The sequence below is a fragment of the Streptopelia decaocto genome (assembly GCF_964273445.1).
Source record: "Streptopelia decaocto genome assembly, chromosome: 10".
Lineage (NCBI taxonomy): Eukaryota > Metazoa > Chordata > Aves > Columbiformes > Columbidae > Streptopelia > Streptopelia decaocto.
In genome coordinates this window covers 6,629,793-6,654,407 of record NC_138665.1, presented here as the reverse complement: position 1 = coordinate 6,654,407, position 24,615 = coordinate 6,629,793, and the positions used below count along the sequence as shown (strand labels likewise).

The window sequence follows — 24,615 nt, the reverse complement described above, 5'->3', positions numbered from 1 at the left end:
AGTCATCATGTGGAGGCTGGAGCACAGCTGTGGTGGCTTTTCTAAAAACCGTATGCAAATCCTGAGTGCCCATCTCCACGGTGTTGCTCATGGCTGTAAACCAAACTGCCTCCTTACTCGATCACTGCTTGTGCACCCAATCCTCACAGGAGGCCTGTAATTTATTTCAAGTCACTTGCCAAAGGACATCAATATCTAATGACTGCTCATTACTTTCCTTTTTCTATGTCATTTGTGCACATTATTGATAGTGATTTTATATTTACTTCCAAATCACTACTGAAAATGTGTGCAGAGAAACCAGAATATCCCCACCCTTCATTTACAAGTGACTAAACAGCCCAGGAATCTTCAGCCTGGGAAGCAGAGCAGAGCACGGTAGGATGTGGACGTGGGATATATGTGATGTGAAGAAGGCGATTAATCACTCTCCCTTACAATATAAGGCTTGCAAACATCAGATGAAACTAAGCAGTAGGCTCAGAATGAGATATTTTTACAAGAAGGTTTAGTTGTGGAACTTGTTTTAAAATGTTATGGTTGCTGAAAATTTAAACATTCAAGAAGATTTGGGCAAATTGATGGAAGAAATATCCATCGAGACCATTCTGTACAAGATATCACCTCCAGCTCAGGAAACCTAAACTGCTAGAGGCTGGAAACAAATTTTGGAGAAGTATCCTTAGCTACTGCATACCTTATTTGGATTTTCTGTCTGGTACCTGCTTTCTTGGTCAGGGCTGGAGATGGGATACTGGATCTTTAATTTGACTGGATGTAGCTTTTCGTTTGACCACACAACTTCTGAGATGTGTCAGTGGGTGGTTTGTTTCACTCAGTTTGAGGGGGAGGAGGAAACTAAACTGCAGAACATTTGAATTCAAAATGCATTTTGAAATTTAGGAAAACTAGAAAGTTTTAAATGAAAAAAAATAAAGGTGAGCATCAAAAAATCTAGTGCCTATCAGAGGTTTTCATTCCCTATGTAATGCATATGATCAGCAGAGATAAATGAATTGTATTTTCCATATGGCTGAGATCTTTGTTTAGCTCATTTTGGGCAAATGTGGCAAAATTTGCTGGTACATTTGTCCTGTGGTCCTAAAATAGCCTGAGAGAAGAGTGTTGCTTTGAAGGTGAGAGTGAAATAGCAAGTACCAAGGATCTTTCTTAAGGTGTTAATCTAGGAACATCATATCAAATTGGCTTCCTTTTTTATCCATAAGCGAGCTTTTAAAAATTTGCTACAAAAGGATGAAATATGTAGATGGAAAAATACAAACATGAAGTCAAAGTGGGGGTTCACTAAGGGCCTCTTCACTTGTGCTTTATACACTCAGAAGAACCATAACTGAGTACAAAAGTGATTCCTCACGTTCCTTCACATAACTGATTTCTCTTGCCCCTGTAGGGTGGGCCAAAGCACACAATAAACTTTAACAACATCACACTGTTTATATTAGATTTTACATCACATTTCTGTAAATACAAACAAACTTAGCTCTATTTGCATTTTTTAAATATCAGTATCTACAGGATGGGATATGGACTCTAACGTTTCTATTTTGTATTCAAACTAACTCAGTATTGACTAGAGTTTTTGCCACAGTAAACTTAATCCAAATACAGACCAGTTCCTCCTCTGGAACAATTCTGGCACAGACACAGGCACACAACTATACATTTTTGATGCATCAGGACAGTTCTTTTTCCTCCTTGTCTGGGAAGGAGTCATGCTAACAAAAGTGTGCTTTGTACCCACGTAAATTCATCCACACAATAGGAAAGAGTTGTGCTGCTCGAGCTGCGCAAGTGTTGTTAAATCGCGCCGTACAAAAGATTAAAGGTGAAATTATGGTGAACTGGAATAAACTTGCCCTGAAAAATTAACTGTATCCCCCCCAAACTACCTTCACAATAAATACCAGAGTTAACAGTCTGCCTCAAACATAATCTACAAAAGCTAAATTTGTACCCGTTCTCTTTCAGGGGCTTTTCTATTGTAGTAAAACAGAATAAAACCTTCAGTCTTGGCTTGGGCAGTTTCCTCAAACTTTGCTTTTTGTGTAGTTTCCTTTCTGAGATCTCACTGAACCAGATACTGTTCACGTATCCCCTGATTCACGCTGGTTTTTCTGCTTTGCTTTCCAGGGTGGAGCTGCACTGTCCTGGCTGTGGGGAGCACGGTTCGGATTCCAGTATCATTAACTAGGGGGAGGATGATGACATTCTTATTTTTCCTTTTTTGAAAAACGTTCTGGGTGAATGAACACAAAGTTTGCAGGATTCTTCTGAAGAAATCTTGGTTTGGGACAAAGTTGATAGTTGGAGTCTGTGTTACTGACACCGAACAAGCTGCAGATCCTGTTTATTATTATTATTCCTTCCCTATTAGGCTCAGTAAAAGAGCATTCTCAGCAACTTTGCCATGTCATTGAATTAATGTTAAAGTGAATAAATATTCAGAAACTGGTTACTTCGAAACTTTCATCTAATAAAAGCACCTGACCGAGGAAAAAGTGGTTATAATGTCACACTGATGATACGACCTGGTGACGAACATAATGGGCAGAACCTGCTGAACAAACTAAGGTAGTGGAATATAAAAAATATTCAGCTGAAAGCTGTGCACCAAATGAGATCCGATATCCTAATCTGAAAACTGCACACCAAATGAGATCTGACACAAAAAATATCTAAATATATAATATTTAAATATTCATTTGAAACCAAAGACAAAAGGCCTTGGTCTTCCTAAATTAATGACTTGCTATTATATTGTTGATGTTTCATTTCTCTATAAAAGAGCATTTGAGAGTAGAATCTTGCTAAGTTTTAAATTTCAGTGACCTATTGTTGCCTTTTAATTGAATACCTTTTGCTTTTTTGGCTGTGAGACCTAAAGAAATTCTGAATTTACTTATTCATTCTTTATTATATCGACACATATCCTAATTTCCCTTTTTATAGTCTTTGACATGAATAACAATCCTAACTTGATTATTGCTTTTCTCTGAGCTTTGGGCATGCAGAAAACTGGTTTGCAATCTCTTACTGTTTGAGGCAATGGGAAAAGTCAGATGCAGGGAAATGCCATCTGCAACACCGGTTGTCGACACAAGTTCTTGCTGAGCACTCAAGCACATTCAAAAAGTCACTTCTCACTTGATTTCCTTTATATGTAAATTGAGATCGGCCTCATGGCGCTGCTCAAGCTCATACATATTTCATCTCACAGAAAAGATTTGGCCCCTGGGCTCGCTGTGGACGTTCACCAGTTACATTAACAGAGCCGCGGGTGAAGCAAAGACCCATGCAGCTGAGCCTTGACCCTTCATCTTCCCTCAGTTACTTGCTCTAAAAGCTCCATGTTTGCAAAAATAATGTTTACAAGTGACCTAGCCTAAACAGTTCTATATTTAGAGCATAAATTCTCTCTTGATATTAAGTACTGGTTACTTTGGTCCTATTAATACATTTTCTTGCATATTTTTTTATTTTCTGAAGGATGAACATTCCTGGTGCACACTCCCCTTTTCAAGTCAAAACGTTTGTCTTCCATGGTTGAGTTGCAGGGTTTTAAGGCCAGGTTTGCGATGGTGAAGCTGAGGCGCCCGCTGGTGGGTGCTGCAACGACACATTCACAATGGGCAACTCTTCAGCAGGGAACAGCTGGCGTGGTGAAACAGGCCATTCTCATTTAATCAAGGGCTACAGCCACACAGCATCTTACACTACACACTTGTATGATGACTGACTCGTAGCCTTAAAAAGCTGTATTTCTGATAGCATCATCTAGTGTTTCCCATCTCCTACGATCACACACTGATGGAGAAATATTATTGTTTCATCCATGTTGTTTTTCCTGCCCTCTCAGGTTTGGAATGCTGTAGTGTTTCTCTCTGAACACATGCTTGGAAACAAAGGCATCCACCCACGGTGTCAGTAACCAGGGTGAAGCAGCAGCTCCGCTCCCTCCATGCTTTTCACCTCACCAAGAACCCAGGGGGATCCAGGCTGTGGCTTTCCCCTTCCCAGCCTGTGTTTCATCTCCTGCCACCACCGAATTTGGAAAAACTAAACTCTTTGGTTTTCTCCCCCGCTCTGTCCCTTCACTGGGAAGGAGAAGCTCTCTCCTCAGGGCCGGGCTGCCCGGGTTCCGCCATCCCTGGAGGGAGCTCGGCAGGGGAATTCCGGGCACTTCTCTGTGGGACAGCGATCCCTCAGCTGGGAGGCACCGCACTGACGTAACACGATAGCTCTTTTTGCCCTCTTTCGCTTGGTTTTAAGCGCCCCCGCGCCGCTCTCCGAGCCCATCCCTCAGGCGGAACGCCCCACTGGCCCCGGCAGCTCCTCACCGCCGGCCTTCAGGCAGGGGGCAGCGCCCGGTAACCGCAGCCCTCTCCGTGCCGCAGACCGGCGTGTGTCCCCCTCCGCCACCCCTGTCCCCTCAGCGCGGCCGAGGGACCGTTAACGGCTCTGTGCGTCACCGCGCGTCACCGCCCCCCCCGCCATGCAGGGGATTCTCCGGCCCGCCCTGACGTCATCCCCATGCCGCGCAGGCCCCGCCCCCGCCGGCCGCCATGTTGGGGGGTGTGCGCGGGGGAGCGCAGAGCGGAGCCGCCCCCGCCGGCCGGCAGCAGCAGTAGCCGGAGCTCCGCCGCCGCGCTCCATGGGCAGCAGGACGGGGCCCGTCGCGGCCGCCCGCCGCCTCTGAGCCGGCCCGCGGGCCGGGGGATGTGCAGCGGCTGCCCGGCTGAGAGGAGAGCCGGGACATGGTGCCGTTCGCTCCGCTGGAGGACGCGGAGGAGCCGGAGCCCTGCCACAAAATGGAGCTGTACGTGAGCGGCGGCGAGGTCAGTGTGCGGCCGGGCCGGGCGGGGCTCCGGGCACCTGCCTCCCGCTCCCCGGGCCCCGCCGCCGCCTGGGAGCGGCCGGACCGTAACGCCCCCGGCTCCGGCCTCTCCGCGCCGGCCCCCGCCCCTCCGCGGGTCCCCCCGCTCCTCGCCTTGTTGCCCGCGGTCTGTCCGCCACCCCCCCGCCCCGCGCCGGATCCCGGCGCCGCCACCGCTTCCCCGCCTCCCGGGGGGTGCCTGCCCGCCCGGGCACCTGGCCTGCTCACACCTCCGGGGCAGCCGCGCCGGCACCGGCCTTCCTGCGAGCTCGGCCCGGGGCGGCCCGTCCCCGCGTCCGCCGCTGCGGGAGGGCCTGTCCCCGCGGGCCTCCCCGCCGCCTCGCAGCCCGGCCGCGGCTCCGGGGCTGGAGAGGTGGCCACAAAGCGCCGTCCACTCCCGGTGCGGGCTGCGGGGCGGCGGGAACACGTGTGGAGTTCCGGGGGGACCGAGTCGGTGTGTGGGGATGGTGCGTGTGAGGGAGCGCCAGCGGCCGGCCAGCTTCGTGTCGCCTTCTTATCCCTGTCAGCGTCAGTTGTCTGTTCCCAGTTAACATACAGCTCTGGAGATTTCTTTGTAAACTCAGTTTTATGGCTGTAGCTCTTGTAGAAAGTTACTTAAACTTCTGAAAATTTGATTGTACTGATCTGGATGCGTGTCCAGGTAAGTTGGCACTAGGAGAGGTCTCTTTGCTTTTTCTTTGAATAACCATATCATAACTCTTCTACACACAACTAAAATAAAGAATCAGGAGTGTGTGGCAGAGGTTTGGATGCTTAAACATTGTAAAGAACAAGGAAAGACTTCAAGTGTCTTCGAGGTATTACTTAGCACTCAAGGTGCACCTGTAAGCAAGTACCAAATGCTATTTTTAAAAAAAACAAGTGGTAAAACTGGCTATGCTGTAATAATGTATGTTAAAACTTTGGCACTTTTCAATCAGAAGCGTAAGATTGCATGTCAGGTATCGTCAAGTATGACAAATAAAAGATTACACCTAGGTGTATTTGACACACAGAAGATGTTATCTAAATAAAGCTCCCTAAAACTGGTCAGACTTGCTTTCCGGGATGCTGTAGGATTTTCTTATCCTAAGTAAAAAAGGTTGTAGCAAATTCATCTCTAAGTACAAAGTACACAAAACAGGCATAGGTTAAAGTTTTAGGAAGAGTGAAAGAATATCCTGTAAATAATCTTGTTGACATTTTATTTTCTGATAAAAAATGATACATATAAAGGAAAACCCCAGTAATTTGCGATAGGAATACAACCATGAGGTTTTACATTTCTTAGGGTTTTTTAAGAAATCTCTTTTCTGTAGCTGTGTCTACAGAGTTCCACTTTCAAGTAGTGTAATTACTGGACATGCATTTCTACACTGTGGCTGCTAGACTTTTTAATACTTTGAAATATTCTAATTATCTAATAATGCTTGATGCAGTCTCTGTACCGTAATATTAGAGAAATCCTAATTAAGCTAGTGAAGCTACATGTAAGGATTAAAAAGTCAGCAGAAGTATTATGGCTTATTTGTTAATCTAGTGGTTTGTAAAAATAATATAGATATGAATATAAAAAATAGTTAAGGTATGAAGCTTATTGAAGGTCTGAGAACTTTCTTAGCCCCCTTGATCTGTTCTTGAAGAATATTGGGATACATCAATGTTAAAAATAATACAACTTAAGAGTATTGCAGTTGAAATGTAGACACTTACGGTTATTGTGCATCTGTCAGTATTTTTTGACTGGACAGATACCCCTCCACTGAGGCTGATGCTACTTTCAGAGTGTTGTGTTCAGTGCTGCTTTTGTGTACAGATTTTGCCATAAATATTGTCTTGGCAGTTAGAAGGAGGCTGGGGAACCAGCCCAGCAAAGCTCAGCCAGGTGGTTCTGCTGATGGTTGTTACATTTCAGTGATTTTTTTTTTTTTTTTTGAAAACTTGACTGGGCCTGGGCTGATAAAGAGACGTGAGCTTGTTGTAGGAGACTGGTTCTGAAGTCACGCTCCTGAAACCAACAGAGCAGAGGATGATGGAGGTCCCAGTGAAATGGTTTTTGTACAATCTGGAGGCAACTGTTTGCAACAGTCCTTCTTTAAATTGTATTTTCCTCAAGCCCATACATGAGCTACTTGCTTAACAGGGTCTGCATAAAACTATTGCAGTTGTGCGCTCGTTAAAATGAGACATCGCGTTTGTTACATCTGTGTTACGTTTGGCTCACGGCATTCTGAGGCTTCATTTTACCGAAACCATTTTCTTCAAGTTGTGTATGAAGTTCCCAAATTACATTAACAAATATTTGTTGTTGCCATAATGCTTTATATTAAGTGTGTGGCAGGGATGTGTAGTACTTTTCACTTGTTGGAATTCTCCATTCACATTGTTTGGGGATTTAACAAAGGTTTATTTTGCATTGAAGTTAAATTCGGTTTGGATTCTTCACTTTAATTTTATGGAATTAATTATAGCCTATAGTACTTACTACAACCTTCCATTGGCAATCTGATAGGTGTCAGTGACCTTGGACTTGCTGGAAATACAGTCAACAGTATTCCTGTGAAACTGTCCTATGGTTTGAAGACTGACTGACAGTGTTTATTTGCAGCATAGGAGGAAAAAAGCAGAGAAACAGTTCTCTGGGGAATCTGCTCCTTGACTAAGTTTAGGATTATGTTGTTAGAAATAACTTTGTTTCCAGTGAAAAACAAATGTAATCTTGAAGATAGGAAACACACTTTCATGCTTTAAGGCGTAAAACCAAAATGAACTGCTGGAAGAAATTTAGGAATTAATTATTTTGCCCTTTTTCCACATTGCTTGTCTCTGAAGTGCCCAGAATTACATTTGGGGCTGTATGCTATCCTGTTCCTGTCTGGGCTTACATTCCTAGGGCAATGCCACTTGGGAAGCAATTTTGCGACTGTGGGAATTCCTTAAGAATGGGTAGGAAGGGTCGGCATCATGCAGATTAAGCTTCAAATGTTCAGTGAGCTTCTTTCCTCCTAAATATAGGATTAAGAAGTATTTTCATGGTAATAGAAGTAGGTACAAGGATGTTGATTATAATCAACTGTTACAGGTTATTAAAATATTGCAGTCTACAAAGAAACGTGAAAGTAAACATTAACATTTTATAGACCAAGCTGAATGAAATTTAAAAATCCTTGGAATTGGGCAGAATTACAGTCATTTTGTATTTTTCTGCCTGTTTGATAGAAGTAGTTTTGCCTGCATTTAAAGAAGTGTAATTGAGTGAAGTGCCTCCTGTTTGCAGTACACGGATATTGTGAGTTGCATAAACCTGACCTCATACGCAAATATTTATTTATGAAATGAATACTTCAGAAATCCATTGCTTAATGGGCTGACAGTGATGAGGAAGAAAAGGCTGAAACAACCAAGTGACTAAAAATCCAATTATTCTGCCAGGAAAGTGGGCTGTGTTGGAAGTTGCTGCCTTCCAGAGGGCATGTTCATCAGTTGAGCTTTGCTGCTGTTGTACCTAATTGGTAGCCCATGCCAATTTCAATAAATACATCTTTGATTTGGGCAATTAGTCCATCCTCTTAAGCGTGTTCTGAGCCTGGTCTATCAAAGGCCACTGCATTTTGTCAGCGTTAGGAGTTGCATAACTCCTCTGTGAGTAATTACTGGCAGTGACGTGGATGACTCAGCTACCTAGTTTTGTGCATCTCCGAAAATCTCCACAATTAGGTGGTGTTATGCTAAGAAAAAAGAAATGTTCAAGTTACACACAATACTAAGTGCCCTCAGCCATTGCAGCAATGTACAGTTTTTATAAAGATTCAGGGGAACAAAGTGCCTTTAAAAGAAAAAAAAAAAAAGTAAGCACATTAATACTCTTAAATAGAAAACAATGAGTGTCTTTATGCATTGAAAAGTGCTGCATTACAATAATAGTAATAATTCTGGTTTGGTATACCACTTTTAAAGGTTGTTTTGGAAATCTGCTTTGGTATTCTGAATCTCTAAAAGGAGGTGGGGGTCTGGTCGAGGTCGCTCATCTCAGTTCCTGCAGGATAGCTTGGGAGAGACTTTGCCATAACCCTAATTCAGAAGAATGGTATGATTTGTTAAGTCAATATGTAGAATTTTAAATATTTATATAGATGCACTTCTTTACTACGTTTACTACGTTAAATCTTCACTAGGTTTAAATCTGACCCTTTTCCAGTGTTCTCTAATCTGCCAATAAACCCGAGTGGCTGCTTTATGCCCTTGATTATGGAGTTAAAATCATCTCCTGGACAGGCGGTAGTGGAAAGATCCCAAGTCCTTCACTAGTTGAATGATCCCTGTGCTTGAGGTCAGGTTTGTGGCTTGTCATAGCTATGACTAGTCTGAGACACACGTAATTCTCCCTGATCTCTGATAATGGGAAGGATCAAAATGTTCTTTTAAAATTATATGTTGCTGGAGGTTTGGTGTCCTGTCTGAACGTGTGATTTATTTGCCACAGGAAAAGAACTTTATAACTTTCCCTAGTAATTGATTATGGGTTTAAGTTTTTTTGTTTGTTTGGGGGTTTTTTGTTTTTAAGGTAGACGGCTTTATCTTCTTCCTTCACTTGGTATGTTTAAAAAGAGCTTGAGTTACCGAGAATCTTCCTTTTGTACGAGGAGCTGAGGAATGGAGGTTTGTGCAGGCGGTGAGCAGAAAATTCAGCGTAGACCTGCGGAGTCTGACATGGGTGCTGCCATCAGCAGGGCATCCTTCCCCTGGGTGCCTGCTGGCACTTCCAGGCATTAAAAAATAAATCAGTAAACCCCCTCACCTGTTTAGCTGTGCACAGCACCCCCAGATTTCTCAAACCTATCTCAGGAAAAAAGATTCAATAGGCTAGTGTGTTGCTAATTAAATTAATGATGCAAAATCTCTGCAGATGTAGTTCAAAATAACTGGGGAATAAATGTGGTCTTAACAGGCTTTGTTTTTTTTAAAGGATTTTTTTAATTATTTTTTTTTTTTTTACACAGTCTTTTTGAAACAAGTGGGGTTTCTAATGTAAGCTTCCACTCCAAGATTTTTGAAAGAAGTATTTAAAGTAATGCTTTTGTATGTGGGGAAGCAAACTGGTTTGTCTGGTGTTCATTTGGAAGCATTGAGAGGTGTAGGTCTGGTGACTGGACCTGCAGTAACTTTGCAAATTAAGCACAGTGAAGGAGAAACCACGGAGGGTGCAGGAGCTTTTCTTGATCTATATGTAGAAATCTACATGTTTGAAGCCAAGCAAGATTATACGTGAGTGGTGATAACTCTTTCTGCTTCTAGTAATGCTATGATTGTAAAATTGCCAGTTCTGTTTTTTCTGTAAAACTTTTATTTCTGTTTGAATGCCTAAATGAAGACGCGTGAAAACAGGGCAGAATGAACCAGCTTTAAATCTCCTTCTGTTTTTCCATGGAGTTAAACGATTTTACTGACCGTTTGTCTAGCTGCTTTTGGCCAAAACCTGTAGATCCACCAAACCATAATGCATTTACCATGGAAACTCTTAAAACATCCTTAATAGGGAGGAAGACGGTTCTAATCTTTGGTAATGCTGGGATTACTCTGTTCTGTTGTAACTGTCAGAAGGAAAACATGTGCAATAGTAGTTAAGCCTTTTACCAGCCCACAGAAGCCTTTGGATGTTCTCCCAAGGTGATGGGTACAGTCTGGGATCCATCACAGCGATTATATTTAAATCAGAAAGCACATTGTGCCGTGTTACCTTGGGGACAGTTTGGCATCAGAGGATCGGGGCTCAGCCCCCACTTCTGGAAGAGCTAAGTTTCTTACCTGCTAGGTTGTCTGACCTTAACTTTATATTTTTTTAATATATATATATATGTATATATAGTGGGTTTAGTTATTTTTAGACTGAACAACAGAGCAGAATGCTTTCTCTAACTTCTTTTTTTTAATTTGGAAAGTATTGATACCGTTTGCCTAAATGTCTGAGTTTAGTTTGTGTCTTAATGAATGTTAATATTTAAGACGTTTAGTTAATTGTAGTTTAGCATTACTGAACAGCAAAATGATTAAAGGATGAAAGAATCTTCCTCAAAATAATGATACTTTCTTCCTTCCACCTGTTCCCTTTATAAAAAGACATGCTTTCTAATTCTCAATAATGAATTCAGCTTGTGCCTTCATAGATATTTAGTAATGACTTAGACATCAGAATTTTTCTGTTCTATATATGTTTGTGCATAAATATTTGTGATGAAATTATGAAAAGGGGTCCCAGTTGGCTGTGGAAGCAAACTTTTGTATTTGGTTTCCATAAAGGTGGGAATTAAGCATTAATTGTGATGTTCATTTTTTGCCTAATACAAGAGATAGTGGAAACTTCTAGTTGCTGAAACTTGGCCAGTATAAGTAACTGTACAGAACAGGAATAATTTGATTTGTCATTAAATTTTGGTACTGAATGACTAACAAACTACTAGTTCTTTAAAACTAGACTTTGGGTTGAAATCCAATAGGGTGGTGGTTGTTGTTTTGGTTTTTTTTAATGGACAGTGACCAGGCTCCACAAACAAACAAAGCAAAAGTGTAGTTGTGTATATCGGGGATAAAAGTAGATTCATGCACTTGAACATAAAATTATTCAGACTAAAACTTGGCAGACATCCCAGTCTCTGTAGTTATGGAGAGACTGGACAGGAAAAAAAAACAACAACAACAAAACAAACCATGAGCAACAATGAAGGGGAAAAGTGTACGATAGGAAATTGTTAATTAAGATGACATTTGATTACCTGCCATAAAAATTCAGTAACTTACTATATTTGATTTGCCGGAAAGCTGAACATATGCCTACGTGGCGTGCTCAGGAGCTATGTACATCAAATAACACACTGATTTGGGGTTCAAAACCCCACTCCAGCAGCCACAGTTTTCTGTGACCGATTGCCTGCTCTTTAACTACTGTTTTGAGTGTATCTGCAGTTCTCCTAGATGGTGGTATCGGTTTCAGAACTTAAATTTAAGTAAAAAAAAAAAAACCCTTGGAAACTGACCATATTTGAAGAAGGAAAAGGTGAAATGCACACCAAATTCAAGTTCATGAGTGAGGAACTGGATCATATTTCTGAGCACTTGGAGTAGAAACCCATTTTCTTACTAGATCTGAACAAGTTTTTGGAACAACTTTAGTTTGTCTCACGTTGATTTACGCTTGAAAGTAATCTAGTGATACTGTGGAAAGAAATTGCATGGCAGTGGTGTGTCTGAAATGATGTTGGAGCTCATCTCTGATCCAAACTTTGGTATTATTCAATTAATTCATCCAATGACAAGTATAGTGGGTGTCCTGTCCCTCCTGGGATCAAATTTGGAAAAAAATATGTCTTTAAAAAGAAATGTTATGTAGCAAATTAGTAGCATTGATTTCTATAAGTGTATGGAGTTTTCGGAATCCAGGGTGATAGGTTAATAGGTAATAGGGTAATAGGTTTTGGCCTTGAGAAATTAGGGTAGCAATGTGTGATATATATTCCTGATGAACACATGCTGGATATGCTGACACTGGGTTAGACTGATGGGTTATAGTTAATGTGAAGAGTATCTGTGTCAATTGTGGCTAAAAAAAATAGAAACTTAGAGTGAAAGTAACCAAAGCCTCATGATACTTTTCTTTATATATATGTATCTATGTATGTATTTTTTTCCAGTGAGGATATAGTCCAAAATAAGTGCCAGTATCTTGATTAAAAAATGGAGAATTGAAGAATTGGAGATTTAGTTTTATCAAAATCACCAATTTAGGACTTAGCTCTTAAAAGCTCTGCTTGGAAGGGTTGGATTTGTTTAGATGACACAGTCGGGGTTGTACAAACCTGTCCCTTCAGCCTGACTCGTTTGTCAAGTTTTTGGTTTTGTTTTTAAAGAGGGGCATGGTCTATGTGGCGTTTCAAGATTTTGTGGTCCTGTGTTTTACCAGTTCACATACTGATAATCATACCACATTGCAGTATGTATACATACACACAGACATGTATTTGAGATAAATTCAGAAGTACAAGGAAAAAAGTAATTACTCAGCCTAAGAACTTAATTGCTTCAACTTCTGCTTGCAGGAAAAAAGTAGTTTGAGTTTCCTTATGTTTTTTCTAGTTGGTATTTTTTTGTTCGAGATCTGTGCCATGTGAAGGTAGCGATAGCAAACAATGTATAAATAAATTAGCAGTTATCACTAGCAAAATCCATAATTGGCTTCACCCATTTTGTCAGGCGTTTCCAGTTTTTAATTATTGCTTTACCTGTTGAAACAGAGCATGCCCTTTATGTTTCTGTATTTTTTTCCTGTTTCAGTTGTTAAAAAGCATTGAACTGTTTGTTACTTAAGGAGAACTGAAACTAAATAACTTTATCTAGAAATTTAGCTATTTTTATTGCTACTGTGGGCTTGACATCTTTGTTGTTTGAAGTGTGTGAAGGGGGGTAGGCAAATGCTGGCAAGTATTGTGCTTGTTGAAGAGCAAATCACTTAGTAATTTCTGGCCAGATGCATATCCTACTTTTTTGCCTCTTAAAAGTGTAATTTTTAAATTGATCCACAAATATTTTAGTATACAGACCTACAGTTTCTAAAGTACTTCATTAAAGTTTAAGTGTTCCATTTGTTGGATATTGAAATAACTTCTGATGCAAGCAAATTTTTAGAAGAATCTAATTATTTAAGGGAATAGGTAATTATATTCATGCATAAGAGTTCTGTGGTATGTGTTCTCCATTCTACCGGTCCTTGCACTTCTCCCTCTTGCCCAAAAATAGTTGAAATCACTTTTGAGTGTTTTATCCTTAAATTGCAAATTAATTTTCAGCAGTAGATTTTAGGCTTATGAAAAGCATTTGCAACATAAATTTTGTGCATAGCAGAAGAATTTTACATTAGTGTCATCTTGTACGGATGGTATCTGTAGCTTTTAAAGAAAGAATTTTTAATTCATTCCAATTAAGTAACACTACGGAATGGCATTTGCAAAGGGATAGGTTGAATGATACACAAGGGAGATGGTAAATGTAACTACTAAGCAGAAGTACTTGTCTGAAACTACAGTTTTAAATTAGAGCAGCAAGAACACCAGTTTTCATTTGTGTGCTCTGAAATGTAAATTGGTTCAATTATGAGCTCTGCTTATTTGAAATTGTTGGTCTTAATGTTTTGTTTTCTTTTTCTTCTCCCAAATTCCTCTTCCTTCCCCTCTCCAGCTAAATGGCCTTAAAATGGCAGATGAGCCCATGGAGGAAGGTGAACCATATTCCTACCATGTAAGTAGATTTGATGAATGTCGGTTTTAGACACTCACTAGTGTGAGTTCCTTTTGAAGCAAAATTTATGCATTCCCTGCTCTTTAACAACTTTTCAACCGATGATTTTATTTGACCAGTTCTTAAAAGGCTCCAAGTCTCAGAGCTGATTCTGAAAATTAGTAGCTGGGTAGGGCCTGCAAGTGCCTTGTTTGGGAAGGTTTGCCACATGAGGCGATGCTTCGTGGAAAACAGATCCTGCATTCTGGAGAGTGCGTTTGCAGATCCCTCGCCCTCCAAAAATGTTCAGTCCAACCTTGAACCTTTTAAACAGAGTACTTAATGCTGCTTTTACTACACTGTTGACGCTTCCTCCTTTTTATTTTTTAATGTAGTTGCTGTACATTCACCTAGAAGTACATAATTCCTGCTATTTTAGAACAGAATTAGTTTTTACACCGGTATTTTAGTTTGACTTTTGTATAAAAATATCCTAGATAGACCCTGCTGCGTGTGATATTTTTTTTTTGTCCAGTGCCTTGGTGATGTGCAGATCCGTGTTCTGTGTGCTGGGTAAATCTTGGACTAAACTCCAGGCTAATTCTGCTTGTGGTGAAATGCCTGACTTGGCATGGAGAAATTGGCCATTGTTTTCCCACACACATATATCCATATGTTTTTGAACAGGATCATGGAAGAAGGTATCAAGTAGATCTTATTGCCAGCTGTAACCACTGCTTTGTACTGCAATAATAACTTTTTAAGGAAGTGATTTGGAGAATAAATTCTTGGGAGTAGAAATGTGGTTCTTGGACATCTCCTGGTGTGGCGTAAGCAAATTAACAGTCAATGTCAAAGTCATCTTCCACTTAGCAAAGATGAGCAATAGGTTGTCTTAGTCTCTGTACTTGAACCAGAGAATGTTGCTGATCGTGTTTGTTTGGTGCTCAGAGCTGCAAACCAGTCCCGCTGTCACCAGGTCGTGTGGCACGAATCTGTCACCGATTTCTTACAGAGCTTTGTCTTCTGTCGAACGTGCTGGGAGTTGTTACCTCTCGTGCAAGGTGACTCCCTGGGAGCTGGTACCTGAGCCCTCCAATGGATTTGCTGCTCAAGCACAAAATCAGATAACCAAATCTGCAGCCCTTGAAGGCCAAATGAGAAACAAGGATTAAACTGGCTTATACATCTGTTCAACTTTACCTGCTCATGATGCAGAGGTCTTTTTATACTTCAGTCATGCCGATTTTTAGTACTTTAATGATAGTTAAGTAGGTGAAATTATACAGACACCTTTTATGAAAGTAAAACACTTCATAAAAAATAACTCATTTAGTACATCTCAAGTTACTCTTTATTTGCATGGAAAACATTTTTTCTTCTCAGTTCACATTTAGAAATCCTGTGTCAGTCTCCGCAGCAACCACATGTGATGTCAGAGCTAACGACTTGAGCTGGGTGATAAACAGGAGGAGCAGGTGAAGTCTTAAAGGTCTTTTCTCATGCAAAGGTTCACAGTGTTAAGGAATACAAATTAAGACGATGAAGTGAAAAGGCTTTTAAATGGAGTATTTACATACTTCGTAGAAAGAACCAGTCATCAAGTCAGTTGTACAACTTTGTGTAAAACTAGACAACTTGCTGCTTTCATCTGTTGTCAGATGACTTGACATTCTAGTGTTCTTACCTCCCTTAAATTCCAGGTATATTTTTTCAAAAAGTTTAAAAAATGATAAGTTGTGCATGTTTCCTGTGAATACATATGTGCAGAGTCAACAAGATAAATGGATGAGATGCAGTTGGGGTGTATACACTGTATCATCAGTGTATGTCAGCTGTTCTTTTGTGAACGAATAGGGAAATAAAGTAGCTTAGAGTGTGAATTAAAGAATTAACTGTGTTATTCAGCAGTGTCATCTGTTAATACCTACCTTTGCATGGGAAACAGGCGGAACAAACGGGACTTTTCCAGAAAGAGTGTGAAAGAAGAGATGTAGGGAAGGGGAAAGGACTTGTGCAGTAACAGCTGGACTGCAGTTTGTGAATATACTACAGTTTGTGAATATACTAAGATGTTAGTTTGAGGTCTTCCTTTCCCCCTTAGGACAAACAAAGCAATCAAGGCATAGACAGCTAATGCACTGTTATGTTTGCCTCCTTTTTTAAAAATTATTGCATTAAGTATGTACACATTTAGATGACCAGATTTCTACCCTTATTTTCTGTATAAACCCAGCAAGAGACTTTCATCTAGATCCTTCTGTATCAAGTCTGATAACGCTGATTGTAAGTTTTAATGTGTGGTTGTGGACAGCAAGACTGTGTGTAGTTAACCTGACCATAGACTCATGTTCTTCCCTCAACCCAACTGTTTATCAGGTGGCCAGGTGCTTTTCTGGTGGTGTTTGTACTTGCCATTGAGGGAGAGCAAGACACAGTAGGTCGGGAGGCTGATTTTTCTGGTCTCTACTAAGAGCAGCTTTCAAGATGAAGATATAAAGAGAGGATAGGACAGTTAATCATTTGGATACCTTAAAAGCAGAGTACCACAAATCAAATGGGATTTTCTGTTGTGACTGGGTTGTGTTTGCTGTGTACAAGAAATTCATTGGTATTTGTAGTCAGGCTAAGGGATGCTGCTTTGTTTTTACATGCCAGCCAAGGTTGCTGGTGTAGGCCTTGGCACGCAGTTTTTAGTTTCAAGGGTGCTTATTTTGACACCTCATTTGTTTTGGCTCGCAGAAACTCCTCTTGCACCACAAAAGCTGCAATACGTCATCTGATTTGTTTTCACCATGGATGTTTGTCTTTTCACAACTGCAGCTGCTGTGCCCAGCTTTGATAAAGATGACGTTAATGGGAAAATGTCAACAGGACACTAAATCTTTTACCTGCCTCAGAATTACCCTCGGCTTTCTGAAGGTCTCCACACGGGAGAGCCTTTCCATGAGCTCTGCACCCCAGAGCTGTGTTGCTTCTCTTGGATGCAAGAATTTGCAGAGTTCTTAAGATTATTCATATCGTATTTATGCTCTTCAAATAAGGTGTATTCCTTTAGCTACAACTGGGTGACCATATTTGCTATTTGCTGCTGTGAAAAGCAACAGTTACCTAAAATGATGAAATCCAATTTAGCTTTCATTAAGACTCTTTCAGGGAAGAAAAAGATGAAAAAAGTAATAACTGGAAAAACTAAAGGCTGATAAAACAGAGGTGAAGTGCAGAAGGATCATTTTAAACTTGGTTTAAAAATGTGTATTTATTTCTTTCATGTAAGAAAATCGGTCTTTGCTGTAGTTGTAATATTTGTGGCAAAAGGAAATGAGCATTCTTTGAGAATTTTATGTTAAGTTTAGAAATCTTAGATGCAGTTATTTGAGAGAATGGATGAGAAAACTCTTAATTTAAACAGCTTTCTTTTGCGCCTTATTAGAATTTAAAATATTTTATATATATAAAACAAAAAACCCAAACAAAAAGAGGGGGAATTTACATGTACTTGTAACAAGAGCTGCTTAATTCATGCTTGTTCTTTGTTGTATTTTTGTTTGCCTTGAAACAATAGGATGTAGGAAGTGTAAAAGAAATTCCTATTACACACCATGTGAAAGAAGGATGTGAGAAAGCAGATCCAGCACAGTTTGAACTACTTAAAGTTCTTGGGCAGGGATCATTTGGAAAGGTAAGATAACTAACTCTGGTTTTATCTGATGTCCACTTGGAACCAGCGTTGTCTTATTGATGTTTTGCTTCCCTTGTTTCTGTAATACAAGGTTAGGTATAAACCTAACAAACCTGAGCATAGGTAGGTGTGTTTGTGGAAATCACGTTGTTGTGGAGGAAGTTATCTGTCCTGTTTTACAGCTGGCTGGTCTGGGGTATTTGTTGCTTGTTTTTACTATGACAGCATTTCTGACTTTGCGTTTTTTAGAGGAAAAGCAGTGTCTTTAGCCATAGACCTTTCCAGACAGTCAGCCTGGGAGGGGTTAGCTCAAGAACATTTTTGGATAAGGGAGGCAGTGCTGTAGTCGAGTCCCCGGGAACGTTTGAGAAGTTATTGACAAATTGAATCTTTTTTGCAGTCTTGCTCTGGTGCCAAGAGAGCACTGTTTATAGCAGCACACCAGCTTGTGTCAAAGACAGAGGGGTGAGTCAGCAGCACATTTTCAGAGGTCTGCCATGGAGAGCTGTGGTTTGTTTGAACTGAAGAGACACATTTGTGGTTCCTCTGGAGTGGCATCTGCAGCTCTGTGAGACCAGCGGTGCCAACAGCCAGGGATCTCACCTGGTGCAGAACTAGGGGGGGTTTTATGCAGCAGCTCTAGTGTTGACAAGCTCTGTTCACCTAATGTTTGAAATAAATTGAAATAAAATAAGTGTTTTCAACTGCCTCAAGACTTTTTTGCAGCATCTAGTGAGAAATCAGAATAGACAATATATCTGTGGCATAGAGGTTGCCTCACATCTTCAGTAGCTCAGATTGATGCTTGGGAGGCACCAGGGTGGTACAGACATCAACAGACACTTCTGGAGGAGATGGCAATTTGTCTTTTAATGATGGTACTTGACATGCTGTGAATGTTTGACTTTTTTCAATATATAAAGTCTGTATTGACATAGATACAGAAGAATGATTGTGGTGGTTTGGAACTGGAACCAAAGTAACAATGAAGTAAATAACCTGAGAAATGTATTTCAGGTTTTTTATTTTGCTCTATTTGTCAAGTGGCCTACAGCTAAAAAGACAAAGCAAACAATTATTCAAATAGCATGCAGAAGAAATATGGCAATTTTTTGTTACAGTAATTTCTTTTTGTAATGTGCCACTTGGTGTCACTTTGCAGAAGTGAAATTAAAAATCAAATGTCTTAGTCACTAGTTCGAAACACATTAGTTAAAATATTAATCCTAGTATATAAGAAACTAATTTCTTTTTTAAAACCAGACTTCTCAACTAGATCTTTCAAAACACCTAGAAAGTAAACAATCAGCTTTACGTATGTTTCCATGTTCCTGTTCTTCTGCTGTTTTTTTTTTTTTCTATCTCATGCCAGGAACAAACCTGCATAGAGTTGTATGATCACAGCAGGGGAAAAATAGACATTAGACATTGTAAATTGAAAGGCCTAGTAATTAGAATATTTGTCAGTAGAGGTACATGTGTTCGCACTGCATTACTCTAATATTATGCTTTTCTTAGTGTCAAGTTATATACCATCTATCTTTAAAACTCCTCTGGAAAGAAAAGAGTAGAAAAACCTGTTGGAGTTGCTATTCCAGAGGAAAGGTGTTTTGATCTTAAACGCTGATGTTTCCTCGCTTTCGTCCTGCCATTCTCACAGAATTCATTACTATAGCCTGTTATGTATTTGAGACTTGGGTCTTAAACCTCAAAAATCTCTTAGGAAGTCGCAGAGCAGGCAGATTTGTCATTCTCTGAGAAAGTAATGTGAAAAACCCCCACATTTATATAAGAACTTAATTGATAAGTACTTACTTAAACTGTTTGCTGTAGGAAAGAATGTATAGTTTATGAGCAATCTGAATGCTTCAGTGTAATGTGGTGCGTGTAATCTAATCTGATTAAGGAAACGCAATTTTGCTCTTCCTTTCAAGGTGTGCTCTTAGGAAAGAGCACTGAAAGCTGTCTGAAATTCATAGGAGGTTTGCAAATGCCATGTGATAGTTGCATGTAGGATTGCTAAGCTTACTCTTGCAAAAAGACTTGCTATAAATATTTGGTGTATTTTATTCCTCAGAGTTTTTGGGGAGTGGGATGGGACCAGGGATGTGTTATCTCCTTGTCTGTGTTAATGAAGCTAAAAGTAAAGTTGTAGTAATGCTTTTTTTCAGGTTGTTTTAGCAGTAATTTTCAAAATGGGCTTTATATTACCAGGTCTTCCTTGTACGGAAAATAATCGGTCCTGATGCTGGGCAACTTTATGCAATGAAAGTGTTGAAAAAAGCTTCTTTAAAAGGTATGTGCACCTTTTGAATTGGAACTTCAGCAAATGTTTTCAGTGCACCTGTATATCTTCAATGAGTCTTGCAAATACTTATTTTTAAGAGCTTTTTTTTAATCTTAAATATTTTTCAGTGAGTTCATAAGTCTTCTCTGACAGTAGCTTTTTCAAGAGTAACTTGTAAGTTCATGTCTAAGAACTATTTTAAATCTGGCCAAATAACTTTAATAATGTGGTAAAAAGTACTCTTTCAAAGTTTCAAACTGCATTATTTAGTTCTGTTTAGTCTTTTCATTCCATTAAACCAAATTAATTTCACAAACCATTTTCCTTTTTCCTTTCATTAAGTTAGAACTCTACTCTGGTCAAAAATGTGAAGTCATTCCCTTTAGTTATAGGTGCCATAGCAAGCTAACGTGCTGGTTTGGCTTTCAGAAGACACTTGAGTGGGTGCAAATCTACTGTGTGTAAACAGGGACTCTACTAGTGGAAGAGGAAAAAGTAATCTTAAAAGACAGAATATATATTCAGTACAGATAGTTAATTCCGAGGTTGAAGTTAGCTGCCTGGAAGATATGAGCATTTTTCTGGTAATAATATGGATTTTCACAAAATACTGGAATGTGTTGGAAAAAAACGAAGACGATAAGGAAGCTTTGCTGTCTGAAGGCTTGTGCTTTGTGGGACACCTGAAAGTTCCAAACAAATACGGTAACAAGAAAAAGTATTTCTTTAGACAGCAAAGGCTTTCTATGTGCTAATTTCTGCTCCATTTGTATTACACTAAATACATTTGTTTGATACTAGTCTTTTTTTTCTTTTTCCCCTCAGTTCGGGATAGAGTTCGTACAAAAATGGAGAGAGATATATTAGTAGAAGTAAATCATCCATTTATCGTCAAACTGCACTATGGTTGGTATTTCTTTTTTTTGGTACAGTTTCTTTCATTACTTGGAGGTGTAGCTGATCTTGTCATTTCTCAGTTTTACAGGGTCAATTTTTAGTATCTAAATTAGGTTCTAGCAACTTCAAATTGCAGGGCTAAAAAAGGAATGTAAATACACATGTGTAGACAAGTTTTAGGTTCTCTTGAAATAAAAGATTTGGAAAATTCTTGCAAGTTCTGAAGGGATTTTTTTTTTATTTTTTTACTTTTCACTGAGTAAAACCCAAAGACAGTAATTCACATACTTGGTGTTTCGCTGTCTGACAAAAGGAGAAGTAAAAGAACAGTATTTGAATGATCTCCTATGACTAAGATTGTCTTCTGTGAAGAAGCAAGTAATCATTCCATAAATTACCTCATGTGCTTTGGAATTTTCTCAGTTCCATAACAAAAGTATTGCCTTTCACTGACATTTCCAGGTTGTAAAAGCATTCAGATCTGTTTTGTAGATCATCTTTGTGATACGACTCTTGGTTTTTTTTAATTTTAATTTTTATTTTCTTCTTAAAGCCTTTCAGACTGAAGGGAAGCTATATTTAATATTGGATTTTCTCAGGGGAGGAGATGTATTCACGCGATTATCCAAAGAGGTAAGTACTTAACATTTTATTTTCACTCAGTTTTAGACAGTTGGGTTTTTTTATCACTATAGGATTGTCTTCTGTAGCTATTTTCCCCATATTCCTTGTCATAGTCAAGTCTTTAACTTAGCTGGACTTCCTTTACATATCCTGCAATATATTCTGCAACGTTAAGAACCATAAGTGTGTATTGTTTAGTAGCCTAAGTTTTAATTTGGTATCTGCAAAGTACAGCTCTTTTGTCTAAAAATGTTTTGTTGCTTGGAAACCTGATTGAAGTAAATGAAGATTTAGCAATAAAGGAAGCGGATGGGTAGTTCTGATGCTCATAGTCGGTTTAGGTGCTCCTAGAATCCCACATCCCTACAAGATTTCTGCTGCATTGTAAAATTGGATGGTGCTGTAACCACAAATCCGAATGCTTAATCTCACAAAGTATGAAGACTGAGTATTTTTGAGACCACTTCCCTTCATCTAACATTGGAATACTACTGGAACTTTAATTTTTCATTTCTATTTTTGTTTTCTGGAGAGAGAGCTTCAGAGGAGGGAATATGATTCAGCCAGTTATTTTTTTAAAACGTTTGTCATCAAATATTTATTATATGTTACCTTAAGTATTATGAGCACACTTATAAGACTTTGATTTTCATTCTGCAAACCTTTTATAAAAGATGTAAATTTTTAATGGCAATTTCTCAACAGCTTCACAGTAAGAGTTTTTCAGTGTTTTCAGCAGTGTAAATACGTTTATATTGCTAATGCATAGGAAAAGCAACGAGAGAACTGGATATCTGACTGGTTTGGTTTTGGTTTTGATTTTTCATGACATGAAGGACGTTGTTGTATCCCCAGTATGTAAGGCCATGAGCTAGTTTTTTTCCCCATATGCTTTTTGTAAAAAATAAAGCTTTACTTTAGGAATGGGCGAAAGAGAAGGAAGAACTTAAAGGGATCTTTGTTTCCCTTTTTTATAAAAAGCTGATCTTGGTAAAACAGCGATCATGTTTAAGAACTGAGCTCAAAATTAATTAACCTTCAGGCTAGAATGGAGGTTAAAAGCTTAAACAAACTGACTTGTAAAGGGTTATTGGAGCAGTAGGCAGGAAAGAGGTCAATCTCTGCTTTGATATAGGATGTCTAATTATAGAGGAAATTCTGGTATAGCAGGAAGAACGATTCTTTGCACTGACACAGCTGGGATTACCGAGTGGCCAACATTCTTAAATAAGGGATGCAAGCCTGTCCATAATACTACTATAATGCAATTCCTAATACTATAATACAATTCCTTTGTGAATGAAGAAGTAATAATTGTCAGGTTTGCTCACTGTTAAGTTTCTACATGTTTTTTTTTTTTTCCTTCTGTGATGGCTTTTAAACACTTATTTTGTCTATAGAGGAGAAAAAACAAAACAGACTTTTTTATTTTCTGGTAGGAAGAAAATGTATTTGCAAAGGTACCTGGTAAAACAAGGGCAGTAGACAATCCACATGAGGGTAAACTCCCCATAGCATTTCATACTTTCCGCACAAGGATTATTTTACGTTAATTGGGTTTAGTATGAGGTTATTTAAACACTTCTGATGCAGGTATGAGAGTTTCAGCTGTAGTAGTGAAATGAGTGTGTAATGAAGTTTTCATTGGTAACATTTAATGAAGTTGACTTGCATCATGTTTAATTTGACACAGAAAGCAGTTTTAAATGAAATTGTTATGGGGAGGTTGTAGATTACCATTTTAGCATCATTCTGAGACGTGCATTTTGGCAGCTCCAAATGCTATCACAGGTTTCCCCTTGCTCTTCTGGTTATAGATGAAAAACACTATCAACATTGATCTATGGAAAATCAAGGTGAAACTGTGTAGTGTAACAGCGTTATTGTTCATACAACATTAATACCCATCATTATGGAAATTAGGAATATTTCTGTTGCCAGTGGAACAGATTACATCTGTGCAATTTGAAGTACAGATCAGTGTACTACTAAAGCAATAAGCTCCGTTGCTTTAATTTAAGTCTTGTTAGGAGACTGTAATCTGCAGTTGAGATGGCTGTTCTCCTTGTTCCTGGTATTTTCAACAAATAAAGGCATAGTTCACTTAAACTGCAAATTCAGTTCCAGTAATTTAAAGATTATTAGCTGCTGCAGTAATTTGTTGAACATGACAAGAGCCAAAGCAGGTTCTTATACATAAAATGAGACGCAATCTGTTAAGCGTTTAGGTTAGAAATGCGTCTCTCAAATGCTCCATATGCAACATCGGTCAGTTTTTCAGTATCTCATCTGGGTTCTTCAAATTTCTTTTCCTAAGAAGAGCAGAGGAGGTTCTTCAACTTCCACTGCAGATTTTCACGTTATTGTTATTTTCACCGAAGTGTTTTATTTTGCATGCTTTTTTCAAAATTTTCTTTTATTATTATTTTTTCCTTCTAAATAATGTGAATTCACAGAGACAGTCACCCAATACTGCAGTCATATACTAAATTTTACAATGCAGTGGAAAACAGTCTGTATAGGATTGTGGCAGAAGGAGTGCTGGGGTCAGTAACACCAAATATAACAATTAAATTTATTACCTTAGAAGTTAGCTAATGCTTTCCAGTAACTGCTGATGTTTTTCTTTAAGTATTGCAGGTAGTGCTTTTGTAAATGTGATGATTAGCCTTTATTAGTATTTAATTTCTGTTAGGTGAATTCATGACTTAGGAGTTCATAAGGTGCTTCTGAAACTTATTGTGAAATGTAGGCAGACAGGACTGTTTTGTTTAGATTGCAGTTTTAAAACTGAAGACAAGATCAGAAGGTAAATCTATACAGTTCTTATTAGGTTATGTTTACAGAGGAAGATGTGAAATTCTACCTCGCAGAACTGGCCCTTGCTTTGGATCACCTGCACAGCTTGGGAATTGTATACAGGGACCTGAAGCCAGAAAAGTAAAGTAAAATGTATTTTACCACTAT

At 39.2% G+C, this 24,615-nt stretch overlaps 1 protein-coding gene across 1 annotated transcript in view; it reads left to right on the top strand.

Moving 5' to 3' along the window:
* The first annotated feature begins 4,624 nt into the window (after positions 1-4,624).
* Positions 4,625-24,615, top strand: part of RPS6KA6 (ribosomal protein S6 kinase A6) — a 39,235-nt gene continuing 19,244 nt past the window's right edge. The window contains exons 1-7 of the mRNA XM_082061568.1: positions 4,625-4,856; positions 14,120-14,179; positions 17,724-17,840; positions 20,055-20,136; positions 20,953-21,033; positions 21,578-21,657; positions 24,482-24,588. Coding sequence (XP_081917694.1) covers positions 4,776-4,856; positions 14,120-14,179; positions 17,724-17,840; positions 20,055-20,136; positions 20,953-21,033; positions 21,578-21,657; positions 24,482-24,588 — 608 coding nt within the window. The 5' untranslated portion in view covers positions 4,625-4,775. The remainder of the gene's footprint in view (positions 4,857-14,119; positions 14,180-17,723; positions 17,841-20,054; positions 20,137-20,952; positions 21,034-21,577; positions 21,658-24,481; positions 24,589-24,615) is intronic.